The 21,294-nt window shown below is 44.4% G+C and overlaps 2 protein-coding genes across 2 annotated transcripts; both read right to left on the bottom strand.

Moving 5' to 3' along the window:
- Positions 1 to 6,723: 6,723 nt before the first annotated feature.
- On the bottom strand, positions 6,724 to 14,804 carry LOC142999299 (acyl-coenzyme A thioesterase 1-like). The gene is made up of 4 exons (XM_076148785.1): positions 14,321 to 14,804; positions 13,974 to 14,161; positions 13,299 to 13,862; positions 6,724 to 8,952 (listed from the first exon to the last, which is right to left on the bottom strand). The coding sequence occupies exons 1-4, from the start codon at positions 14,775 to 14,777 to the stop codon at positions 8,887 to 8,889; spliced, it is 1,275 nt and encodes a 424-aa protein (XP_076004900.1). The 5' UTR covers positions 14,778 to 14,804; the 3' UTR covers positions 6,724 to 8,886.
- Positions 14,805 to 19,241: 4,437 nt separating this feature from the next.
- LOC142998932 (acyl-coenzyme A thioesterase 6-like) lies at positions 19,242 to 21,224 on the bottom strand. Its single transcript, XM_076148395.1, has 4 exons — positions 21,156 to 21,224; positions 20,360 to 20,852; positions 20,013 to 20,200; positions 19,242 to 19,887 (listed from the first exon to the last, which is right to left on the bottom strand). The coding sequence occupies exons 2-4, from the start codon at positions 20,814 to 20,816 to the stop codon at positions 19,288 to 19,290; spliced, it is 1,245 nt and encodes a 414-aa protein (XP_076004510.1). The 5' UTR covers positions 20,817 to 20,852; positions 21,156 to 21,224; the 3' UTR covers positions 19,242 to 19,287.
- Positions 21,225 to 21,294: the final 70 nt, after the last annotated feature.

Genomic DNA, 21,294 nt, shown 5'->3' with positions numbered 1-21,294 from the left:
CCCTGGCCTGCATCAGAGGCTGTGTGAGGCTCTAAGCTCTGCTGCCTCCTCCCTGCACCTTGCCAGGAGAGCTGGAAACACCTAGAACACAGGAAGTGCATAAAGGATTAAATTATGAATGGAGGTCCAGCCGGGCGGAAGGAAGTGCTTGTGATAATGGCATGAGAGCATATTTAATTTGCAGGTAATTGCACTTTGGGGCCTTTTAAAAGAATTTGTCTTGCACTGTTGTTTTGAATGAAAACGGCCAAATCAGAGCTGTTGTCACCTTTTATAGAAACACCTAAAGAAATGAAAGATAGATTAAAGCGAACATGACTGAACTGTGTCAGCATTGGATTGCAGGATACGAGAGGAAGATTTTCATTATTATTCGTCTCTCTTTGTAGACTGTGTTTGTTTACCTGGAATTTGTATTTGTACACAGAACAAAAACTTAATTTTTCCACAATAACCTAACATAAATGAATGATTTACAGTCACTTGAATCTGCTGCTACAGCACCTGAATGTCTTATACTCATGAAATGATTAATTTTGTACAATTGCACCTTTAGTACAAACATTTCATAGAATGTCCTTAATGGAAGAATACATTTTGGGGGGTTTGAGGTAAATGAAGCGTCCTCCTTCCCCTCACCCCTCCCCCTCCTGCTCCACCCCCTCTAACATCACTCATGATGTCATTTAGAGCTGTGACATCATTCATGATCTTGATGTACTTTGGGTCAATGATGTCATTAACACCTGCAACATCATTCAAAATTCATTGGTCTCCCATCCCCCGCTACTTTAACCTGGAAATGCAAATAAGAAAATAAGGATTTGAGGCGACTTGAGGTTGGAAGAATTGTGGTCGTTCTGTTGACATACATACACACACACAAAGGTACAGAGTAAGTGTGTGTGTCAGGCTTGCATTACCACAGCTGCCCCCTTGGAGGCGCTTCACAATCAAGAGCCACCAGTCAGTGCTCCGCCTTGGTCCCAGGCAGCGACGGACGCCAGGGGATCCGGCCGAAATCGTACAAATATATGATCTGATGTGTATTAGGGTGTAATATAGTACATGACAATAGTAAGTGGTGCAAAGGTGAGCGCTGGAAATAGCTGAAACCTGATATTCCTGCAAAGGTCCATGTGGGGACGACACCCAACACTCGGCCTCCTGTCCCGTCAATAGCAGACATCTGTACGGCCTTCTGCTCCTCAGCCTTTGGTTACCGCTCAGCTGTACGCTCCGACGAGAGCAAGCAGCGGAATGAAGGAGGGGGGAAGCCATGGCGTCGGGCCACGTCGCCCAGACGGAGATCCCTATTTTGTGGATTAACGAGGTGATTCGCGTAAACGGTCTGATTTCTCATTAGCGTCGTCGGTGATGAGGTGTGGGAAGGGGAGTCGCTTGCCTCGTCTTCCTCTGGCTCAGTACGCTGGCATTTACAGGGGAGCTAATGTGGAGAGACAGCCGTGACCTCCTGGAGAGAGAGAGAGAGGGAGAGGGAGAGGGAGAGGGAGAGGGAGAGGGAGAGGGAGAAGTAACCAGCTGTTCTCTTTAACCATCTGTGGTGTCAGATAGTTTTAAGTCACTGGATATTTGTAAAGGTGCAGCACGACGGCGTCAAAACAAAACAAGCTAGCGTGCTGGGATCATTTCACCACCAGCCAAATCCATTCAAAGAGTGAATCTAAGAGAGTAGACAGTATTTGATTATGATTGGGTATTGATTTGCACTTCCGTCCTGATTGGTCGGTAGCAGCTAGCTGGTGGACGTGATCTTGTCTTCTCGTTTGTTTGTGAAGACTTGAGACTCTCACAGACTTGTTGCTTAACTTGGACGAGCGTCCTCAGCGTCCTCGGCGTCCCCTGGCTGAAGACTGGAGTTGTTGCTGGACCTTCTTAGCCATGCTAAGCTTTTTCCCAGGAAGCGCACGTTGGGAAAACACCCCGTTGTATCACAGTCGGACTCGGCATCACATCTTGTCGGAAAACTGACCGGAGAACAAGCCGTTTCCCCTCCAGCTGATACCACAGAGATGATCCCGGCGGATGCCAGGACGCTGTAAGGAATTATGTCTCGTGTGTGAACAGGGCGGCAGAGCAAAGAGCGCTGAGATCCTTCCATGTACCTGTCAGCCTGAAATGATGGCTGATTTCCTGTGGGCTGGAGAAAGACTAATCGTCTCCAGCTGGACAGTGAGAAATCCTCGCCGTGTGTGTGTGTGTGTGTGTCCCTGTGTGTGTTTGTGTCCAACAGCAGGAAACTTTACACCTACATGAGCTCAGGGCAATGATTTAAACACATGTGTGTGTGTGTGTGTGTTTCACCTGTGCGGGACTTTCCCATAAAAGAGGAGCGGAACAGTTCAGGAATCAAACAGGAAGTGGGTGATTCCTGATATCAGTCGGTTCATTCCACAACAACCACCCGCTGATAACGTTATCTCATTTATAAACGCTTAAACGTAACCAAAGGGTTCCTGCTAGCCTAGCAAGTGCGCTACAAAGTAAACAACAACAGCAGCAGACTTGAACTGAACCCCCTGTTGCTGCAGTGAGAGTGACCTTTGACCCCTACACGTCACTCCATGTGCCATTGACACATAAAAAGTGCAACGGCTGAATTCTAAAGTCTTTGTCATCGGCACAGATGTTGCGCAATAGCTCTTTTGAGGGCTAGAAGGGCATCGTTTTCACTCATTCAGCATCTTTGGTCTGACAGAGGTGAGAGACGCAAATGCCTGTTTAGGTAGGCAGATTTAGTTTTACGGTCTATTTATTGGAATTTCCACCAGAAGGCAAATTCAATTTCACTCACATCTACACACTCACGGAGAGAGATGGAGGGAGGAAGAGAGAGGGGGAGATAGAGGGAGGAAGAGAGAGAGGGGGAGGAAGGGGGAGGAAGAGAGAGAGAGAGAGAGAGGGAGGAGAGAGCATATTGACAGCATTACTGCAGCTCTTCTGTGTGTTGCAGGTAAGCGCTGAAGTCAAACCGCAGTGCATATTTCAGATGGCAGGCTGAAGAGGCAGGAGGAATGTGTGTGTGTGTGTGTGTGTGTGTGTGTGTGTGTGTGTGTGTGTGTGTGTGTGTGTGTGTGTGTGTGTGTGTGTGTGTGTTCAAGCTCTCCAGGCTGCGTGGAGGTCCTGCTGCAGGCCCGTCCTCCATTAAAGCCACATGTGGCTGTTTGTCTTTGCCACAGGCGTGTCGTACCTGCAGCCAGCGCGAGCCGAAGTGTCCTGGCTGCTGACGTCAGGAGCAAACCTCCTCACCCTGCCTGTCATCCTCTGTTTGTTTAGGTTTGAAGGGATTCATCGCTTCTCGGCAGGTTTGGAAATGTTTACAGGCACGTGAAACCTTCTTGAACGCGTGCGACTAGCTGACTCAGAGAGCGATGAGGTCATCTGGAGTTACAGGGAAAAATGGATGTAATGCTCCCATTTCATGCTGGCATCACCAAACACCTGGTTAGATCCAACACGTCCTCCATCTTAAAGGCTCTCCACAGCTCCTCAGCCGCTCGGTACAAAGCTTCCTCTGGTTTTACGTCTTCTGCTACTTAACAACTTAATAACAACAACCAATCCGCAGTTGTGGAACCAACCAGAGCTAAACTGGGAGCTAAAATGACTCAGGAGCTACGATTCTTTGACCAAAATGAAGGAGCGTACCTGTTATTCCCTTTGATTCCACCTGAACCAGAATCAGCAGAGATTTCCTCTTTAGATTCTCAGGTTTAAGTCAAATCGTTATGATGAGCTCATGAGTTTCATCCCTGCTCCTTCTGCTGTTCAGATGTTTGGCAATCTGAATTCAAAATCTCTCTTATCAAGTTCCTTCACAGATGAAGTGGTGTGTGTGTGTGTGTGTGTGTGTGTGTTCATGGGGACATAAGGATGCAAACACGCTAAATAAGCATGAAACATATGTGCAGGTAGATAAACATGTTAATTTTTTCTTTGACACCATTCATATAAAAGTGATATGATACAAATCTCTCTCTCTCACGCTCTCTCTCACACACACACACACACACACACACACACACACTCTCAGTGGGGCAGGAAGGGCTTGGGTTACATGTTTCCTGTGCTGTATTCCCCAGGCTGTGGGCTCCTGTCTTGATGTGAACCATTCCCAGTTTCCTGCAGCTCTCAGGTGAGTGTGTGTGTGACTGCAAGCTGATTTCCTCCACGGAAATCAGAAATCTCCCGTTTTCGCTCCTCCTGTTCCTCTCCCTCACAGCGTTTTCCCACCGCTTGCTTCAATCGATCGGCCTTTTGCTCTTTCTTCTGTCGTTGTCGGCTCTTTTTTCTATCCCTCCCTCTTCCCCATATCCTCTTTCCTCTCTCTCTCTTTCATTCGCTCGGCCTTTGCGCCGGCGTTTGTGCTGCTCTGGCAAAGACTCGTCCGTCTTTACGATGTGCTGGTTGCGATGCCTTCAGGCTCGCCGTCTCCACATCGATCCTCCCCTCAGAAACGGAGGCAAACCTGCTTGGCTGAGCACAACATGCCTCAGATCAGTGCTGCATAATGAGGAGCAGCATTTAGGTTCAAAGACAGAGAGCACAATGGTGACACAGGGAAAACAAATGATGCCTGCAGATACAGAAGATGAACCACAGTCAACAAATAAACATCTGATTCTCTGTGTGAGTCAGTGAAGCACAGTGAACCTGAGGACAGCGTTTCCTCTCGTCCTCTGGGTGTCGCGGGGCTCTGAGGCTCTCTGGGTTTTTGGGGTGGAAGCTTTGACTCAGCGTGCTGGCAGCTGCAGCAACTGTGGTTGAACTTCACTCTTTCGGTTTGGTGAGTCATGGAGTGGAGTCTGATTACGAAGCCCTCTGAGCAAATCTGGTACTTATGAATCATATCCCAGGGTTCTGTATGAACCGGTACATGATTCTACTCTGCAGAGTTCTAAACACACAATTGGATTAACCAGAATTACTGCATCTTACCTGACCAGCTACTATCTGTTGGCTTATATTGGAGCAGCCACACTAACCCCACAGCGTGAACCTCGTATCTTGCAGCCGTGTGATCACGTGACGTCATCAAGGCAGGAAGTGGTGGGAATTTGTTTCTCTGACATCTCGCCAATCTGTTGTCCACATTTCGTCCGTGGAAAATGTATTACAGAATCTCAGGTAGAGAGAAAAATGCTCTGCAGTATCAAGCAGTATTGCCCCCCCCCCCTCCCCTCCACACACACACACACACTCATCTAAATATAGATGTGAGATGTATGTCTGTCAGCCCCCCCGCCCCCCCTTACCAGGCCTGTCCCCTCAAGCCCTTATCTTAATTATTTCCAGGCCTCTCCGTCGTCATGCAAGCACACACACACACACACACACACACACACACACACACACACACACACACACACACACGCACACACGCACACACACGCGCACACACACGTAGAGAGAGAGAGAATGAGAGAGAGATGAAAAATACCTCCAGTGTTTGTTTATGAGGCCGCCCTGCTGATGTTAAAGCAAAGCAAAGGGCGTGACCGCGTGCAGGAGCAAGAATCTGTGTGCTGCACAATGTGGTACCTTCTCAAAGACGCTGAGTCTACCTCAAAGTTCTTACCGATTGTCAACATTCAGTCATCAGTGAAGGCGAGCAGGAGGAGGAGAGTGTGTGTGTGTGTGTGAGTGACTTCCTCGCTGCCGTGCACGGTGACTAAATCGCCATTTGAAGTCGTTCTTGGTCATAAACAATCTCTGCAGCGTTCTTTTTAGAAGAAAAAGTATTAGAAAAGCAATACCTAAAAAGCTTTTGATTCCTTAGGCCAGTATGTTATGAGAGCAAGAATCATTTTGTCTGTGCTTGGTCGGCATTGGCGGAGGTATGCACCCCGACGAGAGACCTTGGAGCTTCATGTTTGTTTGCCTGACACACTTTGACAGAAATGACTTGAGAAGTACTTCTGCACTCCGTGTTTGTGCATATGCATGGGAGTGTGTGTGTGTGTGTGTGCATACATGTGTGTGTGTGTGTGTTGTTAGTGATTAGATTATGCCAATCCTCTCTCCAGTGTTTCCTCTTTGCTGCGAGCTCTAAGCAGTGAGGTGTGAGATCCATTTACTAAGCCTGACTCTCCTAAGAACCTGAGCAAAGTCACACTCACTCACACGTTATGTTGCCGTGGCGGCGCTGAGTTATTGCCGCCGCTGCACCTGAAGCTGGTGTCTGCAGAACGCCAGAATTGGCCTTTAACAAAAAGTGCCTTACAGCACTAGAGCGCAATTTCATGTAGTTCCACGCTCATATTTCCTGAAAAGCAGTCGATTTGGAAATTAAAAACTGGGTGTGAATGGCTATCATCAATTCTGTGAGTCTGCAATTCAAGCAATACGTTTAACTGAAAGTTTAATGATCTCGGTGGGGAAATTGGGTTGTAGCGGGGAGCAAATAACGCAAAATGGGGGTTACATAAACATCAGGTGGGAAGAAAATGTGTTCAATTGTTTTTCATGGAACTGCTGCCTCTGATATTATTTGCAACCCTGCAGGTTTCTAATCTTTGCGACGCAGACGAGACATTACCGACAAAAAAGACAATGAGAGACATGAAATCCAGCCTTGCATAATTCTGTCAGCTAATTGGCGGCTCATTGTGCATGTCGGTCATATCCAAGTGAACACACGAGACAGAGAAACATGTTAGGTGTGTTTATTCAAGCGTAGGAATCGAATTAATGGATGTAAAAACTCCTTCCTCATCCCTAATGGAATCTTCTGGTGAAATCTGTCGACGTAAACGCACAGACGCAGAGAAGCAGAGGAGTTCCTTCCTCTTTAAAGCTGAGATGTGGATTGTGTTCTGTGGTTTGATTTAATTTCATAACTTAATTTAAGTCAGTTTGATCCATTATTTAATAACGTGTGTGCGTGTTCATTCATCAGTGTAGCTGTGATGAAGCAACACTATGGTGCCGTTCCTTTGGTTTTACCGTCTGCAGCCCTCATATATATTGATCAAAAATCACTTCAAACATATTCGTCATTCATAGACCTGCTCTGCCAGGCTGAAGCTTTACTCCTATTCTTTCATTTTAAGCTGAACATCTCATCTTTATTTGCATTTAAACAACGTGTATAGATTTTACAGAAATGTAACGCACAGCAAAAATCACCCAATCAGTTTCATTGGGTCACATCTCTGTTCATGCTCTGTATATGGATACATCAATAAGGCTTAAAGTAACATTGCATTCACTTCACCCCTGTAACACAGACAGACAGACAGACAGACAGACAGACAGACACTTTATTGATCCCGGGGGGAATCAGATGCCCCGGAGCTCCTATAGCACACGTATCAATTACAGAAAAACCTCAAGAAGAGAGTCAAGATACATAAACATAAAGACAGAATAAAGCAGAATGATGTTACAGGAGGAGGAAAAATACCAGAGAAGGAATGCACAAGGAGAGAGGAAGAGAGAGTTATAAATGAAATAATATAATAATATACTGGAGAGAAATGGCCTGTAATGCAAAGGATGGTATAGGAGTTATGCAGGGATAAGATGAGGATATGTATCATCCTTTAACAGCAGCTCTGTGGATGGTGAACGCTTGAGCGCATGTTGATTACAGCACCCCCGTGAGGCCAAGTCACGCATTACATCATCACAGCCTTTCCTCTGATGTATTGTATCTCTCACAAGCTGACAGGCAGGAAAAGTTTAAGAAGAGCTGAATTTATGGATTCGAAACATGTAAGAGAATGTATATGCACGGATGTAACACACACACACACACACACACACACACACACAAACACTGAACCCTTGCAGGTCTCACAGGGAACAGTTAAACGTCCATAACGTCTGATATGCAACCAACGATTTTTATCCTTTAACCAGAAACCGAGGAAGTCCTTGATCTGCTTTTTTATTTATTTATATGTTTTCACTCAGTCTGGCTTGCCCGGTTTGTCGCCTGCGTCTTGGCGGAGGCCTCACGAGAGCTGCCAAAGACACAGGCTGCTAAGCTGCCGGGGGATTTGAGTAAATGTTTTTGGATTCCCTGCTTGCTTGTGTTGGTGTTAAATGAATTAAAGGCAGATCCTCACGCCGTATCACCAGACAGCAGCAGGAGGAGAAGGTGCGGAGGCGCTCAGGGTTGTGAGATTAAAAGGTAAAAGCTGGAACAGAGAGACCAAAGCTCCTTTTTTGGCTCTATTTTTCACAATTTTCAAGTAGTTGAGAATCACAAAAGTCACTGAAATTCACATAATAAACACATAAAGCTGGTTAAAGTGAGACTGAGCGACGCAAAGACTTTGTTTTTGGCGTGAGGCAGCGAGCGAAACAGCACGACGCCACTCTGCTAGCCAAACATGCTACCTGCTCTCTATTCCAACAACACAAATCCATGAAGCATCTGTCAGTCTTTCCATGCTCACTCCACCTATAGACCAGCTGATTCATGCGTGTGTGAAGAGGCATCCAGAACATTCTCTCTCTTTTACAAACTCACCCACATACATAAATAAATAAATAAATAAATGTGCACCAGATGGAGACAGAACCTTGCCATTAGCCTGCTGAGCTAATTACTACTATAGACTATATATACGGCCTAATGATACACAGAGGTGACACATTAGCCTGGTAATTTCCTTCAGGGGAACACACAGCTCACACTGATACAAACACAGCTGTGTTTCCCAAACACGCTTGTTGTCTTTTTACGATGTAACCTGAGAAGAGTGAAGCACGGCAGCCTGCACGGCGCTGTCATGGGTTTGATTATCGCCGTTTAACTCGCGTACATGCGTGTTAAGGTCAGATTCAGGCTTTGCACTATACAAAATAACAATCAAACAGTAAACCAGCAGCACTTCTTTCTCTTTGTTGTGAGCTTTACAGCACCGGGTGATTGTTTTCCAGCTCAGCCTTGTTTTTAGATCCTTCAGTGTGAATGTGTGCGTGAGCATCTGTCTCAAAGCTGAAACTGAAGCTGTAACAGAAACTTCATCTATCAGCGAATGAGCTGAGAAATAAGGACACAGACTAACTTTGTGCTGTATCTTATTTTATTTATTCTATTTAAAAATGGCTAAAACTAAAATTGCAAAAAAGAAAAACCAATCACCAAAAGTAAACAAACAGAATCCTCATCAAACTAAGAGGACACTGATGAAAATAACTAAACTAAATCTTGGCATGTACACAAAACAAACATTTACCCCTAATTTAACTCCTTACATGAACTTGTGTATTATTAGAGTTTCTCTCTGTAGTTCAGCACTTTGATTCTAAACTAGGTCTCTCTTTCCCCAAATGACTTCAAATCCCTCTCAAGCCGTTTCAGCCTTTGATCTTTTCCTGCTTCCTGCTTTTCTGTCCTGATTCCTGATTAATAATCCAGCAGGTGTAGCTGTTCACAGGGTTGCCTGGGGCAACGATCACCAAAACACAAAGTGATGATGGATAGCTTGTCAGGGGTAGACTGGCATTTGCTCTTCATCAAAACAGCAACGACTCACTGTTGTAATGCAAGTGTGAGTTTAAAAGTGTGTGTGTGTGTGGGTGTATCGCAGCTCTCTCTGACTCTATTCATGCTGCTGCTGTGTGGTTCAGATGCAGAACGCAGGTGTATAATTTTGGTGCGACACACTGACAGCCAAATGAGAAGTTTCTCATCCCAGGCAATAATAAGGAGGCCGAGGAAAGCTGGAGGTGCAGCATCTGAAGGGAAACTCTAGGTGTGTGTGTGTGTTCAGCTCAGTCTACCAAGCTCCTTTGTTTCTCATAAATACACTGTGTGTGTGTGTGTGTGTGTGTGTGTGTGTGTGTGTGTGTGTGTGTGTGTGTGTGTGTGTGTGTGTGTGTGCATGCGCGTGTCCGGCATAACTCACAATTAAAGGTTGCGTCAGGAAATTAAAGGTTAGTGTTTAAATTCAAATCAACAGGGAAATAAACTTCTCTCTCCTTATCTCAGCACAGTCGTGTACTCGTGTACTGTAATACTGCTACTGTAATAAAAGTCAAAGTCAAATTCAAGTACAATTGCAAGATGATGATAATTTAGCTTCAGCTCAGTGTTGCAGAATGAAAAATCCCAGTAAAAGTATCCGAAGTCAAATGGAGCCATTGGACTCATTGAAGGGCCAGGAGAGTCATTTGTCGTAACATGATAAGCAGGGGAGGAAGTCTTGGTCCTGATTGGGCGTAAAGCTGAACACGGCCTCTGGGTGGCGCTGATAAACTGCTACACCAATGAACAGAATAGTTTGCTCAAATTGGCTGTGTGATAGAATGTGCAGCTTGTCAGCATGTTAACAGTCCAGACGGCACTTATCATTCCAAACCAATCGTTGAAGAACCAAAGAACTCCTCCAACGTCTCCAATACAACCTCTGCATCTTCGTCCCGTGCCGTTACTGTCTTAGTACAAGCAGCCAGGACAAGACACTCCCCTGCCTGGCTCCCCTCTGGAGGGCCAGGGCCTGATGGAGCAGCGGGGGATGAGCTGAGATGACAGAATAGGAGACAGAGAGACGGAGAGGAGAGAGATGAGGTAGATGAGGTAGATCACAGCTTGCTCCTGCTATCGTGATGAACCCCAGCCTGCCAGGGACAATAACCTGTTATCTCCCGTCTCCGAGGAGACGTGAGCCACTGAAGGGGAGCTCACCTCGCTCCTCGTTTCCTTTTATTCTCAAAGCGCCACTTTTTTCTTCCTCTGACCTACCAGTGGTTCCTCCTTCCTCTGTTCTTCCATCTTAATGCTCTAAAGCAGCAGCCTCCTTGTTGATGTAATCTATGAATAATGGATCAATGTAAACTCACAAAAGGAGAAGCAGGTGTTTAGATCCTAACACCAAGGAGGACATTTGTAATTCTCCTACCTGCTGCAGAAACGGGTTCACAAACATACAAGCGTGGAAAGAAAAACACAACTACAATAAGAGGACTTAGAATCTGTTTTGTCATAAGAATCTGTTTTTAAAACTGGTTATATTTATATCTGTGTGCTTCTTGACATCTTTTCATTGGGAGTTCTTCTTTCTCTTCAAGCTGGACTTCACCCTGTGACTCAAGATGTGACACAGACAAAGTGAACATCATACAAACATTTTTATATATTGTTGTTGTTGTTGATGTGGTGGAAATGTTCGTTCTTAGTTGTAAAACAATTGACTGACGGGGGGATTATAATCACAGTATAATTATTCATATGCCGTCATCGAAAGAGCCATAATTGTCTCGCGGGCCATATATCCAGAGGTTCCCCACCCCTGCCATAGCTGATCATCCAGGTACCTGACTTGGGGTGAACGAACTTGCTGTGGTCAAACATTAATGCTGGGTGGCTTTGGCTTAAACATGTAGAGAGGAGTCACACATACATAAACACCTTTATAAATTAGAAACCTTCAGGCTGTCTGTACAGATCTAACTATCCTGTTTACGCCTGCTTACTTACTGTACAGTAAGTAAGCATTTTTATTTTATTTCATCTTGTTTTATTTAATTTTAAATAATAATATTTTGTACATAAATGTATTTATTATTGTATAGGGATAGCTTTAGCGCTGCTACCTCGGTTGCCAAGCAACGACATTTCGTTGCCAAGACTCACTGCTGTGTTTTTTGTACAATGACAATAAAGTAAGTCTAAGTCTAAGTCTAAGTACAGTATGTTTTGTTTCCTGGACGGTTTTAAGTGAAACAACATCCAGTATGTAGACTTGTTTGCACGAAGCAATGGCTGTGTTAATGTGCTGTAAGTGGATGCAACATTGGTCGTCTAAATTCAGTGGCTATGTGCCAACTATGCCACTTTTATGAAGACTTGGATTATTATTGACAGATTCGTTCGTACATTTCTGTTATTGTTTCATGTGCCACTGTGTTTGCCATATGTGCTTTGGCAGCTGTTTTATTTACGTTCATCTGCCCTCCATTTGCAATAATAATAATAATGTGTTTTTATTTGAAGCCAGGAAAGAATCACGATCACACGGGCTACACTTTGGGGATCTTTATTCGCTGAACGTTTAATACAATTGTAGTGGCAATCGAACTTCAAAAAAAGGCCACTTGAGGGAATTTGAGGACATTTCCAACGCGTCACGATGCAAGAATGAGGTCCTCCATTTGATATGCGTTTGACATTTTAATTTGCTTTAGATTGAAGGAAGCTTTACCCAAAAACACCTGGTGCACCGAATACAAAATCGAGCTCGTAATGTAAAGCAAACTAAACCACTAACTAACAACAGGACCAAGCCAAGACCACATCCGCACCAGTACGATACGGTTGAAAAACTGTGTGGCTTCCCAGTTCCTAATTCCCCAAATCACCGTTCACCTGTGACTCTCCCTTATAGACTACATAAATAATTACCTCCACTCCTCCGGTGCCCTAAATTGCGCAAGTGGAGCAGCAATAACAACAATAATAGTCACACAGATTACCACACGCACCGACATTAAACTTGTTTTTCTAGCTTTTCTGCATATAATATATATATATCAAGTGTAAACTTCACCACGTTAAATGTGCATAAGCATGGATGAAGGTACATAGTCAGTATAAACTTATAAACCTTATAAACTGGAGCGACACCGTTAAATGTCCGTCCAAAGTTCTGTTTTAGTACCGCAGGTCTATCTGTCTGTCATTAGACTTAAGTAAGTTCAGCCGCCTCACCTTAGTTTACCTTAGCACGGGCGTCGAGTCAACCTTCCTGCGTCACAATCTCCTGAACACCATACTCTCGCGACAAGTTAACAACGGACATTGTTTCTTTAACGAAAAGTGTTTGCTGGGCTGTGAGCGGTCTGCGTAACCACGAGCTGCATTAAGCACGTCCGATTTCAAGGTCTGAGGGGTTACCACATTTGAGCAGCAGGTGGCACTGTGGGCTCTCTTTTGAGTTAGGGACAGAGATTGAATTTTTTTGATCCATTGAAAAGTAAGTAAGTGACATCAAGTACTTAATAAACCCTAAACCTGTTTAAACCTCTAGGAAACTTCATCTTCTCCAAAAGGTCGAGCTCTCACACCAACTAGCTAAGGGGCTGTCATTGTGTCAGTGGAGTAGAATGTATGAATGTGAATCAGCATATTGCCAGATGGATTGATTATGTAAATACTTTTTCATGAGTTGGTAGGCTACATGGTTGATTTAAGGTGTGTATGTAGGTATGGCTCTACTGGGCTCTCCAGCAAGGGGGAGATGAGAACAAGAATCCTCTGATCTCACACTTTAGCTTAACCGACTTTACATAGCATTGCTTGAATTCTCGATTGTGAGATGAATTCTAAAGAACTCCTGGATCTTCTTCCAGAGGTGGACTTCAGCAGCTGCATGGACCTTGGGCTTCCCTCCCCACAGGACTGGTTTTCGCAGAACACCATGCGGACTTGAGGGGCAGTAGGGTCCATAGGGTGGCTCCAACATGTGCCCCGCCCCAGGATAACTCACAGTCTCAAAGTTCTTCTTACCGTGGCTCTCCAGTCTTTCTACCATCTCCTCCATATATGCTTTACTGTCCCAGTTGAGGTCGTCCTCTGCTGCCACAAAGAGGAAATGTCCCTTTGCTTTTTCAATAGGGATCAGGGTGGCCCGGTTCTCCTCTGCAAGGTGATCATGGATGCCATACTTGATCATCCAGGCATCTGACTGGGTGTGGATTAACTTGCTGTAATCAAACATCAACGCAGGGTGGATTTGTCTTTGCTGATAGTAAAGAGGAAGACCTGCATTAGCACTGCAGCCATTGATCCAGATGACAGCCTCAACACCTGACAGATATGAGGCCATGGAAAGAGCCACATCTGCTGCCTTTGATCGTGATAACAGACCAACTCCTTTACTGCCCACCTGAGAAAGAAATGTGCAGGATGTGATTATGTTATTTTGTTATAAGAGTCATAACATACACTCCACTATTTGACACAATGAAACTGAGGGCAACGTTTTAAATAGACTCACCTTTGGCTGTTGTTTAAGGAAATCAATTGCTTCTTTGAAATAGTCCAGTTGCACCTTTGTGACATTTTCAGATTTGTCATTGTACACAGCCACGCTCAGAACCACAAATCCTTTGTTAGCCAGCAGAGAGGCTCTTTTTTCACATTTAAAGCTGGACACATCCAGCACAGCAGGGAATGGACCTGCTCCTACAACAGAACCAGAAACAGAACGACTCAGAATCAGATGATTATAGATATCAGTGTCTTTGGTTTATAGCTGATCATTACAAACAGAATGTAGGATGAAAACAGACCAAGAGGCTGCAATGATGGAAGCATAATGAAGATAAAAGTTGAGTCCCTAACCTGGGGGAGTAAACAGGGCTCCTTTAATGTTTCCCTCTTTGACAGGGAGCCGAGTGACCCCTTCTCCAATCAGAAGCCTCTCATTGGTCGCCTCTGCCAGCGTCCCTCCCTCATCCTCCCCCTCATGTACAGAGAATCTTACCAAGTGGGAACTCAGGGCATTTTTCTTATAAAAGTAGCCGTGCTCCAAGTTTGGTCTCATGGACCACAGCAGACCCATGGGCTCCACCCCCACGTAGCTCCCCCTGAGGGAGGGGTCTCTCTGCAGGTCCACCTCCCCACAGTCATCAGCCCTGTAGGTGGCTGAGGAGGTGAATATCACTGCCCTGTCGTCAGTGGCTGTGGCCTTCATGGTGACCAGCTGCTTTGACCTCAGCCCAGCCACCTTCACCTGAATGGGCTCATCGAACAAACATTTGGCCCTCGGCAGCAGCCTCAGTCTGATCAGTGAAGCCATCTCCCCTGGAACCGATGATCTTTATTCTCTTTGTAGCTGTAAGGAAGTGAACTTATTATTTAGAGCAGAGACGGTTAACTTTGTTTTATTGTTTTATTGTTAATAGAATTTAGTGATGCTGATTTAGCTGAAACTGGGCTGAATCAGGATCAAATGGCTTTCTCACTGCAATGGGTTAGATTTTATATCTAAGGGTTCAATGCTGATCATTTGGATTCAGTGGTCTGATCCTGGTTTAGGTAATTCATTAGTTAAATTGGTTGAACAAGAATTGTAATTCTCTGTTCAGGGACTGGGAAGAAGGACTTTATTTGTCATTAATTTGGCATTAAAGACACACTCTTGTTTTCAGCTATTAGACAGTTTGTACAAATATATACAGTATATATATATGAATGAGAAGCAAACATGTCCTTCTGGACGAGAACTAATCCCCTCCTGTGATCGCAGAAATAACAAGTCCCTCTAAACTACTCCAGTAACTGCCCAGAGATTAGGTAGATCAATGCCACAATTGCCAATTTATTTACCAGGTAGCCTTAGCAACCAATTGCAATACATCACAAGTCACAAGGAAAATCAAAACAAGTTCCCAATGTACCGTAAAGTGAATTAACAGGACATACCTGGAAAGTTAGCAGACAGCAGCAGCTTACACACAGTGTAGTCAGGGAGTGCTGATGACAGAATGCTGCAGAAGCTCCTTACTACTCCCCTTGAATATCCAAACCAAACAAACCCCCACCCAAAGTGTCTTGCATCTTTGATTAGATTAGATTATTTATATTCAACTGTTTTGTCACTGAGCAAAGTACAGGTACAAGCCAATGAAATGCAGTTAGCATTCAACTAGAAGTGCAAAAATGTACTATAATATATAGAGAATAACCTTTAAATACAGGAAATAAGCGGACCTTATCACCCTCCCCCAGGGGCGGGACCCCTTTGGACCATCTGCAGGGCCCTTCTGTGGCTTTGACAAACATTCTCTGCAAGTGAACAACAATTTTCACTTATTGTTGTAAGTTATTTGTACATGCAACCCATGGTAGTTAGACTAAATAGTTGTGGAATAAAGAAAAGGGGATATTCTTCTGGAAGTCTCTGAAGGTATAAATGAGTATTTCCACAAATTCTCCTTCTAAAGTTCCACACTGCAGCTCATGAAAACCATACGAGCAGGTTTCAACAGCCCCACAAATGGTGAAGGAATGTCAGTCCCTTGCCCCCTGGTGACCTTAGAGTGGGGATGCAAAGTAACCATAGACCTTCATTGTGGCCCTGTCCGGTATGGCCCCTTCAGCACATCTTACACTGTCCGACCACCAAACTGCAACAGAGTCTGTAAGAATCGCCCCGGTGCCTTTAGTAATTTAGTCTTAAACAGATTTTTGAAAGTGTTAGAAATTAAAGGCTTTTTCCCAAACACCTCCCCCCCCCCCACACACACACACACCGGTCTGAGGAGGGGTGCACTTCGCAATTTGCGTTGCGTTCAGCCGGTCTGACGGGGGGGATTATAATCACAGTATAATTATTTATATGCCGTCATCGAAAGAGCCATTATTGTCTCGCAGGCCGTATATCCAGAGGTTCCCCACCCCTGCCATAACTGATCATCCAGGTACCTGACTTGGGGTGAACGAACTTGCTGTGGTCAAACATTAATGCTAGGTGGCTTTGGCTTAACCGTTGTACTGTCTTTAGGGTCAACTTGACCCCAAGGACAATAAAGTGTCAAACTGACCCCAAGGACAGTACGAGGGTTAAGCGAAAGCCACCAAGCATTAATGTTTGACCACAGGAAGTTTGTCGACTGAACTGGACTAAAAAAGTTGATAAAATGTGTTTTCTTTCATCAAATGGTCTGAAATGTATAGGGGTTGCTTGACACAATGCTCTTCATGATTAGAAGAAATTTGAAGTCATTTGATTGGATTTTGGGTGTTTTATTGAATTTTATAACTCCTTTGCTCCTGGGGTCAAAATGGTCCGAAGCACAAATTGGTGTAATGGGGCAAAAAGTCACACCAGACTGCTTTGTAACACATCTCTGATCTTGGATGTTTGATGTGTGTGGTCAAGCAATGGTTATTTAATAATGGGACAACAAGAGGTATGGGCAGCATGCGATGCCAGGTCCATGGAACATGCATTTTTTGGGTGCGGCAGAAGCCCAAATCCCTGCCTTACTTTACCTACTTTTATGTAAACAAGCACTAAATTCTAACATTAAGGGAAATGTTTGTGGTTATGGGTTGGACTAAAGGTGCGACACAAAAATTTGAAAATTTACAAGAAACCTTCAGGCCGTCTGTACAGAACTAACTATCCTGTTTACACCTGCTTACTTATTGTACAGTATGTTTTGTTTCTTGGACGGTTTTAAAAGAAACATACAGTATGTAGACTTCTTTGCACAAAGCAATGGCTGGGTTAATGTGCTGTAAGTGAATGCAACATCGGTCGTCTAAATTCAGTGGCTATGTGCCAACTATGCCACTTTTATGAAGACTTGAATTATTATTGACAGATTCGTTGGTCGATTTCCGTTATCGTTTCATGTGCCACTATGTTTGCCATACGTCTTTTGGCAGCTGTTTTGTTTTATTTACATTCATCTGCCCTCCATTTACAATAATAAAGTGCTTTGATATGAAGCTGGGAAAGAATCACAGTCACACGGGCTACACTTTGGGGATCTTTATTCCCTGACCGTTTAATACAAGGGTTAAACAGCTTTAATACTATTAGCTGTAAGGGATAGGCAGAATGGTGAAAATAAAGTAAATAGAATTCATCTTTCTAGCTTTTTCTGCACAAAACAGATATATAACAAATAAAAACTTCACCACATTAAATGTACACAAGCATGAATGAAGGAAAATTGTCAGTACAAACCTAACTGGAATGTCATTCTCATTTATTTACACATTAGAATGTCTAGTTCAGAGGTAAAACAGAGGCCAAACTCACTTGAACAGCTAGTGGGGCGCTCCTCCTCTCCCCTCTGTACACACACAGGAATATCCACATTGTAAGAAGACAAATAGTTACACCACGATGATAACTGTATGTAATGCTAAATTGCCTAAGTGTGACCAAACTCACGCTTATAAACTGGAGCGACACCGTTAAATGTCCGTCCAAAGTTCTGTTTAAGTACCGCAGGTCTGTCTGTCTGTCATGAGACTTAAGTTAGGTCAGCCGCTTCTCCATCGTTTACCTTTTCACACGCTTCCCGCGTCACCCTCCCTATACCACAAACTCTCGAACACCATACTCTCGCGACCTTGTTTCTCAAAGGGACAGTGTTTGTTTTGCAGTTGAGCGGTCGATGTATCCACGGGCTGCATTAAACACATACGATTTCCAGGTCTGAGGACTGTTACCACATTTAAGCAGCGGGTGGCACTGTGGGCTCTCTTTTGAGTTCGGGACAGAGACTCTATTTTTTTGATCCATTGAATAGTACGTAAGTGACATCGAGTACTTAATAAACCCTAAACCTGTTACTCTAGGAAACTTAATATTCTTCCAATGGTCCAGCTTTCACACCAACTAGCTAAGGGGCTGTCATAGTGTCAGTGGAGTAGAATGAATGAATGTGGATCAGCATATTGCCAAAGATGGATTGATAATGTAAATACGTGTTTCATGAGTTGGTAGGCTACATGGTTGATGTAATGTGTGTATGAAGTGTCGTGTTCAAAATACTTCAGGTTGGCAAGAAGGACTTCAAGTTGAGAGAGATCACACTTAAGCTGTTTATTAAGCAAAAGAGGTAACAGTTGTGATACAAAGTATTTGGCTCAGCTGAGGTCTCAATTTGTTTCAGTGGTCCACACACTGCATCCAGTTAACTGTCTACACCTCCACTCAATGAGCCCAGAAGTCAGGATTTTCATACAATATGTACTGTTCAAATGTGGGTATGTCTCCTCCTTTGTGTTGGTTTCTGGCTGGTGGTCACTGGCGAGTCCACTCCACTCGGCACATTCCTCTTCATGCATCCTGTTCATTGCAGATGATATGATAGTGGCGTCTTCCCCATATTGATTATTTAATCCCCACTTCTTCCAGTGAACCCGGTCCAATGATTACATCGTGCGATACCTCGATGTGCGACATGTAATGCATTCAGTCCTTTGGTTCACTCATTAATCCTGAAAACCTCTGGACTTGGTATAGCTGTCCTTTGATAGACGTTACACTCAACAACACAGCGCTCTTTATAGTCTTGCATTGTCCACTCATATGAACTGACTCATCATGTGAACCTTGAACCTCCCCGCTGTGGACAGACGAAGAATCTGATCTTGTCAGTTATAGATCACCTAGTTGGACCTTGTTACTGAGCTTCCTGTTCCTCAGAATCTCTCTCTCTCTCTTTGTGTCAGCAGGCTTGAATATGATCACACTCATCAGTAGGTATGGCTCTACTGGACTCTCCAGCAGGGGGGAGATGAGAACAAGAATCCTCTGATCTTACACTTTAGTTTAAGCGACTTTATTTATATCTTGAATTCTGGATTGTGAGATGAGTTCTAAAGAACTCTTGGATCTTCTTCCAGAGATGGACTTCTGCTGCAGCATGGGACCTGGGATTGCCTCCCCACAGGATTGAATATGGCAAAACTCCAAGTCCAGAGGAGGAGCAGAAGGGCCCATAGGGTGGCTCTAATAAGTGCCCGGCTGCAGGATAACTTATTGTTTTAAAGTTGTTTTTACCATGACCCTTTAGTCTCTCTACCATCTGATCTATGAAAGCTTTGCTGTCCCAGGCGAGGTCGTCCTCCGAAGCCACAAAGAGGAAATGTCCTTTTCCTTTTTCAACAGGGATCAGGGTGGCCCGGTTCTCCTCTGACATGGAATTACTCATTCGACAATCGGCCACACTGCCCCCAGACTCAAAAGGAACCATGCCTCTGAAGTCGTACGTTAACGCTGCGTGGATTTGTCTTTGCTTATAGTAGAGAGGAACAATCGTATTAGCACTGCAGCCGTTGATCCAGACGACAGCCTCAACACCTGACAGATATGAGGCCATAGAAAGAGCCACATCTGCTGCCTTTGATCGCGATAACACACCAACTCCTTTACTGCCCACCTGAGAAAGAAATGTGCAGGATGTGATTATGTTATTTTGTTATAAGAGTCATCACATACACTCCACTATTTGACACAATGAAACTAAGGGCAACGTTTTAAATAGCGTAGCTTCAAATGACTCACCTTTGGCTGTTGTTTAAGGAAATCAATTGCTTCTTTGAAATAGTCCAGTTGCACCTTTGTGACATTTTCAGGTTTGTCATTGTACACAGCCACGCTCAGAACCACAAATCCTTTGTTAGCCAGCAGAGAGGCTCTTTTTTCACATTTAAAGGTGCACATATCCAGCACAGCAGGGAACGGACCTGCTCCTACAACAGAACCAGAACCAGAACGACTCAGAATCAGATGATTATAGATATCAGTGTTTTTGGTTTATAGCTGATAACTACAAACAGAATGTAGGATGACAACAAACCAAGAGGCTGCAATAATGGAATCATAATGAAGATAAAAGTTGAGTCCCTAACCTGGGGGAGTAAACAGGGCTCCTTTAATTTTTCCCTCTTTGACAGGGAGCCGAGTGACTCCGTCTCCAATCAGAAGCCTCTCATTGGTCGCTTCTGCCAGCATCCCTCCCTCTTCTTCCCCCTCATGTACAGAGAATCTTACCAAGTGGGAACTCAGGGCATTTTTCTTATAATAGTATCCGTGCTTCATGTTTGGTCTCATGGACCACAGCAGACCCATGGGCTCCACCCCCACGTAGCTCCCCCTGAGGGAGGGGTCTCTCTGCAGGTCCACCTCCCCACAGTCATCAGCCCTGTAGGTGGCTGAGGAGGTGAATATCACTGCCCTGTCGTCAGTGGCTGTGGCCTTCATGGTGACCAGCTGCTTTGACCTCAGCCCAGCCACCTTCACCTGAATGGGCTCATCGAACAAACATTTGGCCCTTGGCAGCAGCCTCAGTCTGATCAGTGAAGCCATCTCTCCTGGAACCGATGATCTTTGTTCTCTTTGTAGCTGTTAGGAAGTGAACTTATTATTCAGGGCAGAATAAAACTTTGTTTTATTGTTAATAGAATTTAGTGATGCCGATTTAGCTGAAACTGGGCTGAATCAGGGTCAAATTGCTTTCTCACTGCAATGGGCTAGATTTAGTTAGTAACCTGTCGTGTGGCTTTGGACCATGATTGCAGCTTTCCCACCAAACAAACGACACAGAGGGGGCAATGAAGGCCAGATGCAGATGTGAAAGTGACACATACGTGAAATACTTTGCTATGATAACTAGATATTTATCTGGCAAGGTATAGTTAAACCTACCAAAACCTCAAGCTGCTGCTGCGGCTGGATCGATGCTGTACTCCAGTGTCCTGGTGGTGTGATCTCACTCTGGCTTCAGAGAGAAATGTTTGTCATTTACAGGTCGACAACTTTACTGATCTGACTCCTTATATCAAAG

This window comes from Genypterus blacodes, unplaced genomic scaffold (genome assembly GCF_046128005.1).
Source record: "Genypterus blacodes isolate CSIRO-AG114 ecotype Tasmania unplaced genomic scaffold, CSIRO-AGI_Gbla_v1 ptg000005l_1, whole genome shotgun sequence".
Classification (NCBI taxonomy): Eukaryota; Metazoa; Chordata; class Actinopteri; order Ophidiiformes; family Ophidiidae; genus Genypterus; species Genypterus blacodes.
Note: the sequence above shows the minus strand (reverse complement) of the source record. Positions and strands in the feature narration are given on the sequence as shown.

Excerpts from the sequence above, each read along its gene's own strand:
- LOC142999299 (XM_076148785.1), bottom strand. The coding sequence starts at position 14,777 with ATGGCTTCACTGATCAGACTGAGGCTGCTGCCGAGGGCCAAATGTTTG. Across the intron at positions 13,863-13,973 it reads TCCTTAAACAACAGCCAAAG|GTGGGCAGTAAAGGAGTTGG; the intron begins GTGAGTCTATTT and ends TTTCTTTCTCAG. Across the intron at positions 8,953-13,298 it reads AGATCCAGGAGTTCTTTAGA|GCACACATTCACACTGAAGG; the intron begins ATTCATCTCACA and ends ACAGATGCTCAC.
- LOC142998932 (XM_076148395.1), bottom strand. The coding sequence starts at position 20,816 with ATGGCTTCACTGATCAGACTGAGGCTGCTGCCAAGGGCCAAATGTTTG. Across the intron at positions 20,201-20,359 it reads AGCCCTGTTTACTCCCCCAG|GAGCAGGTCCGTTCCCTGCT; the intron begins GTTAGGGACTCA and ends GTTCTGTTGTAG. Across the intron at positions 19,888-20,012 it reads TCCTTAAACAACAGCCAAAG|GTGGGCAGTAAAGGAGTTGG; the intron begins GTGAGTCATTTG and ends TTTCTTTCTCAG.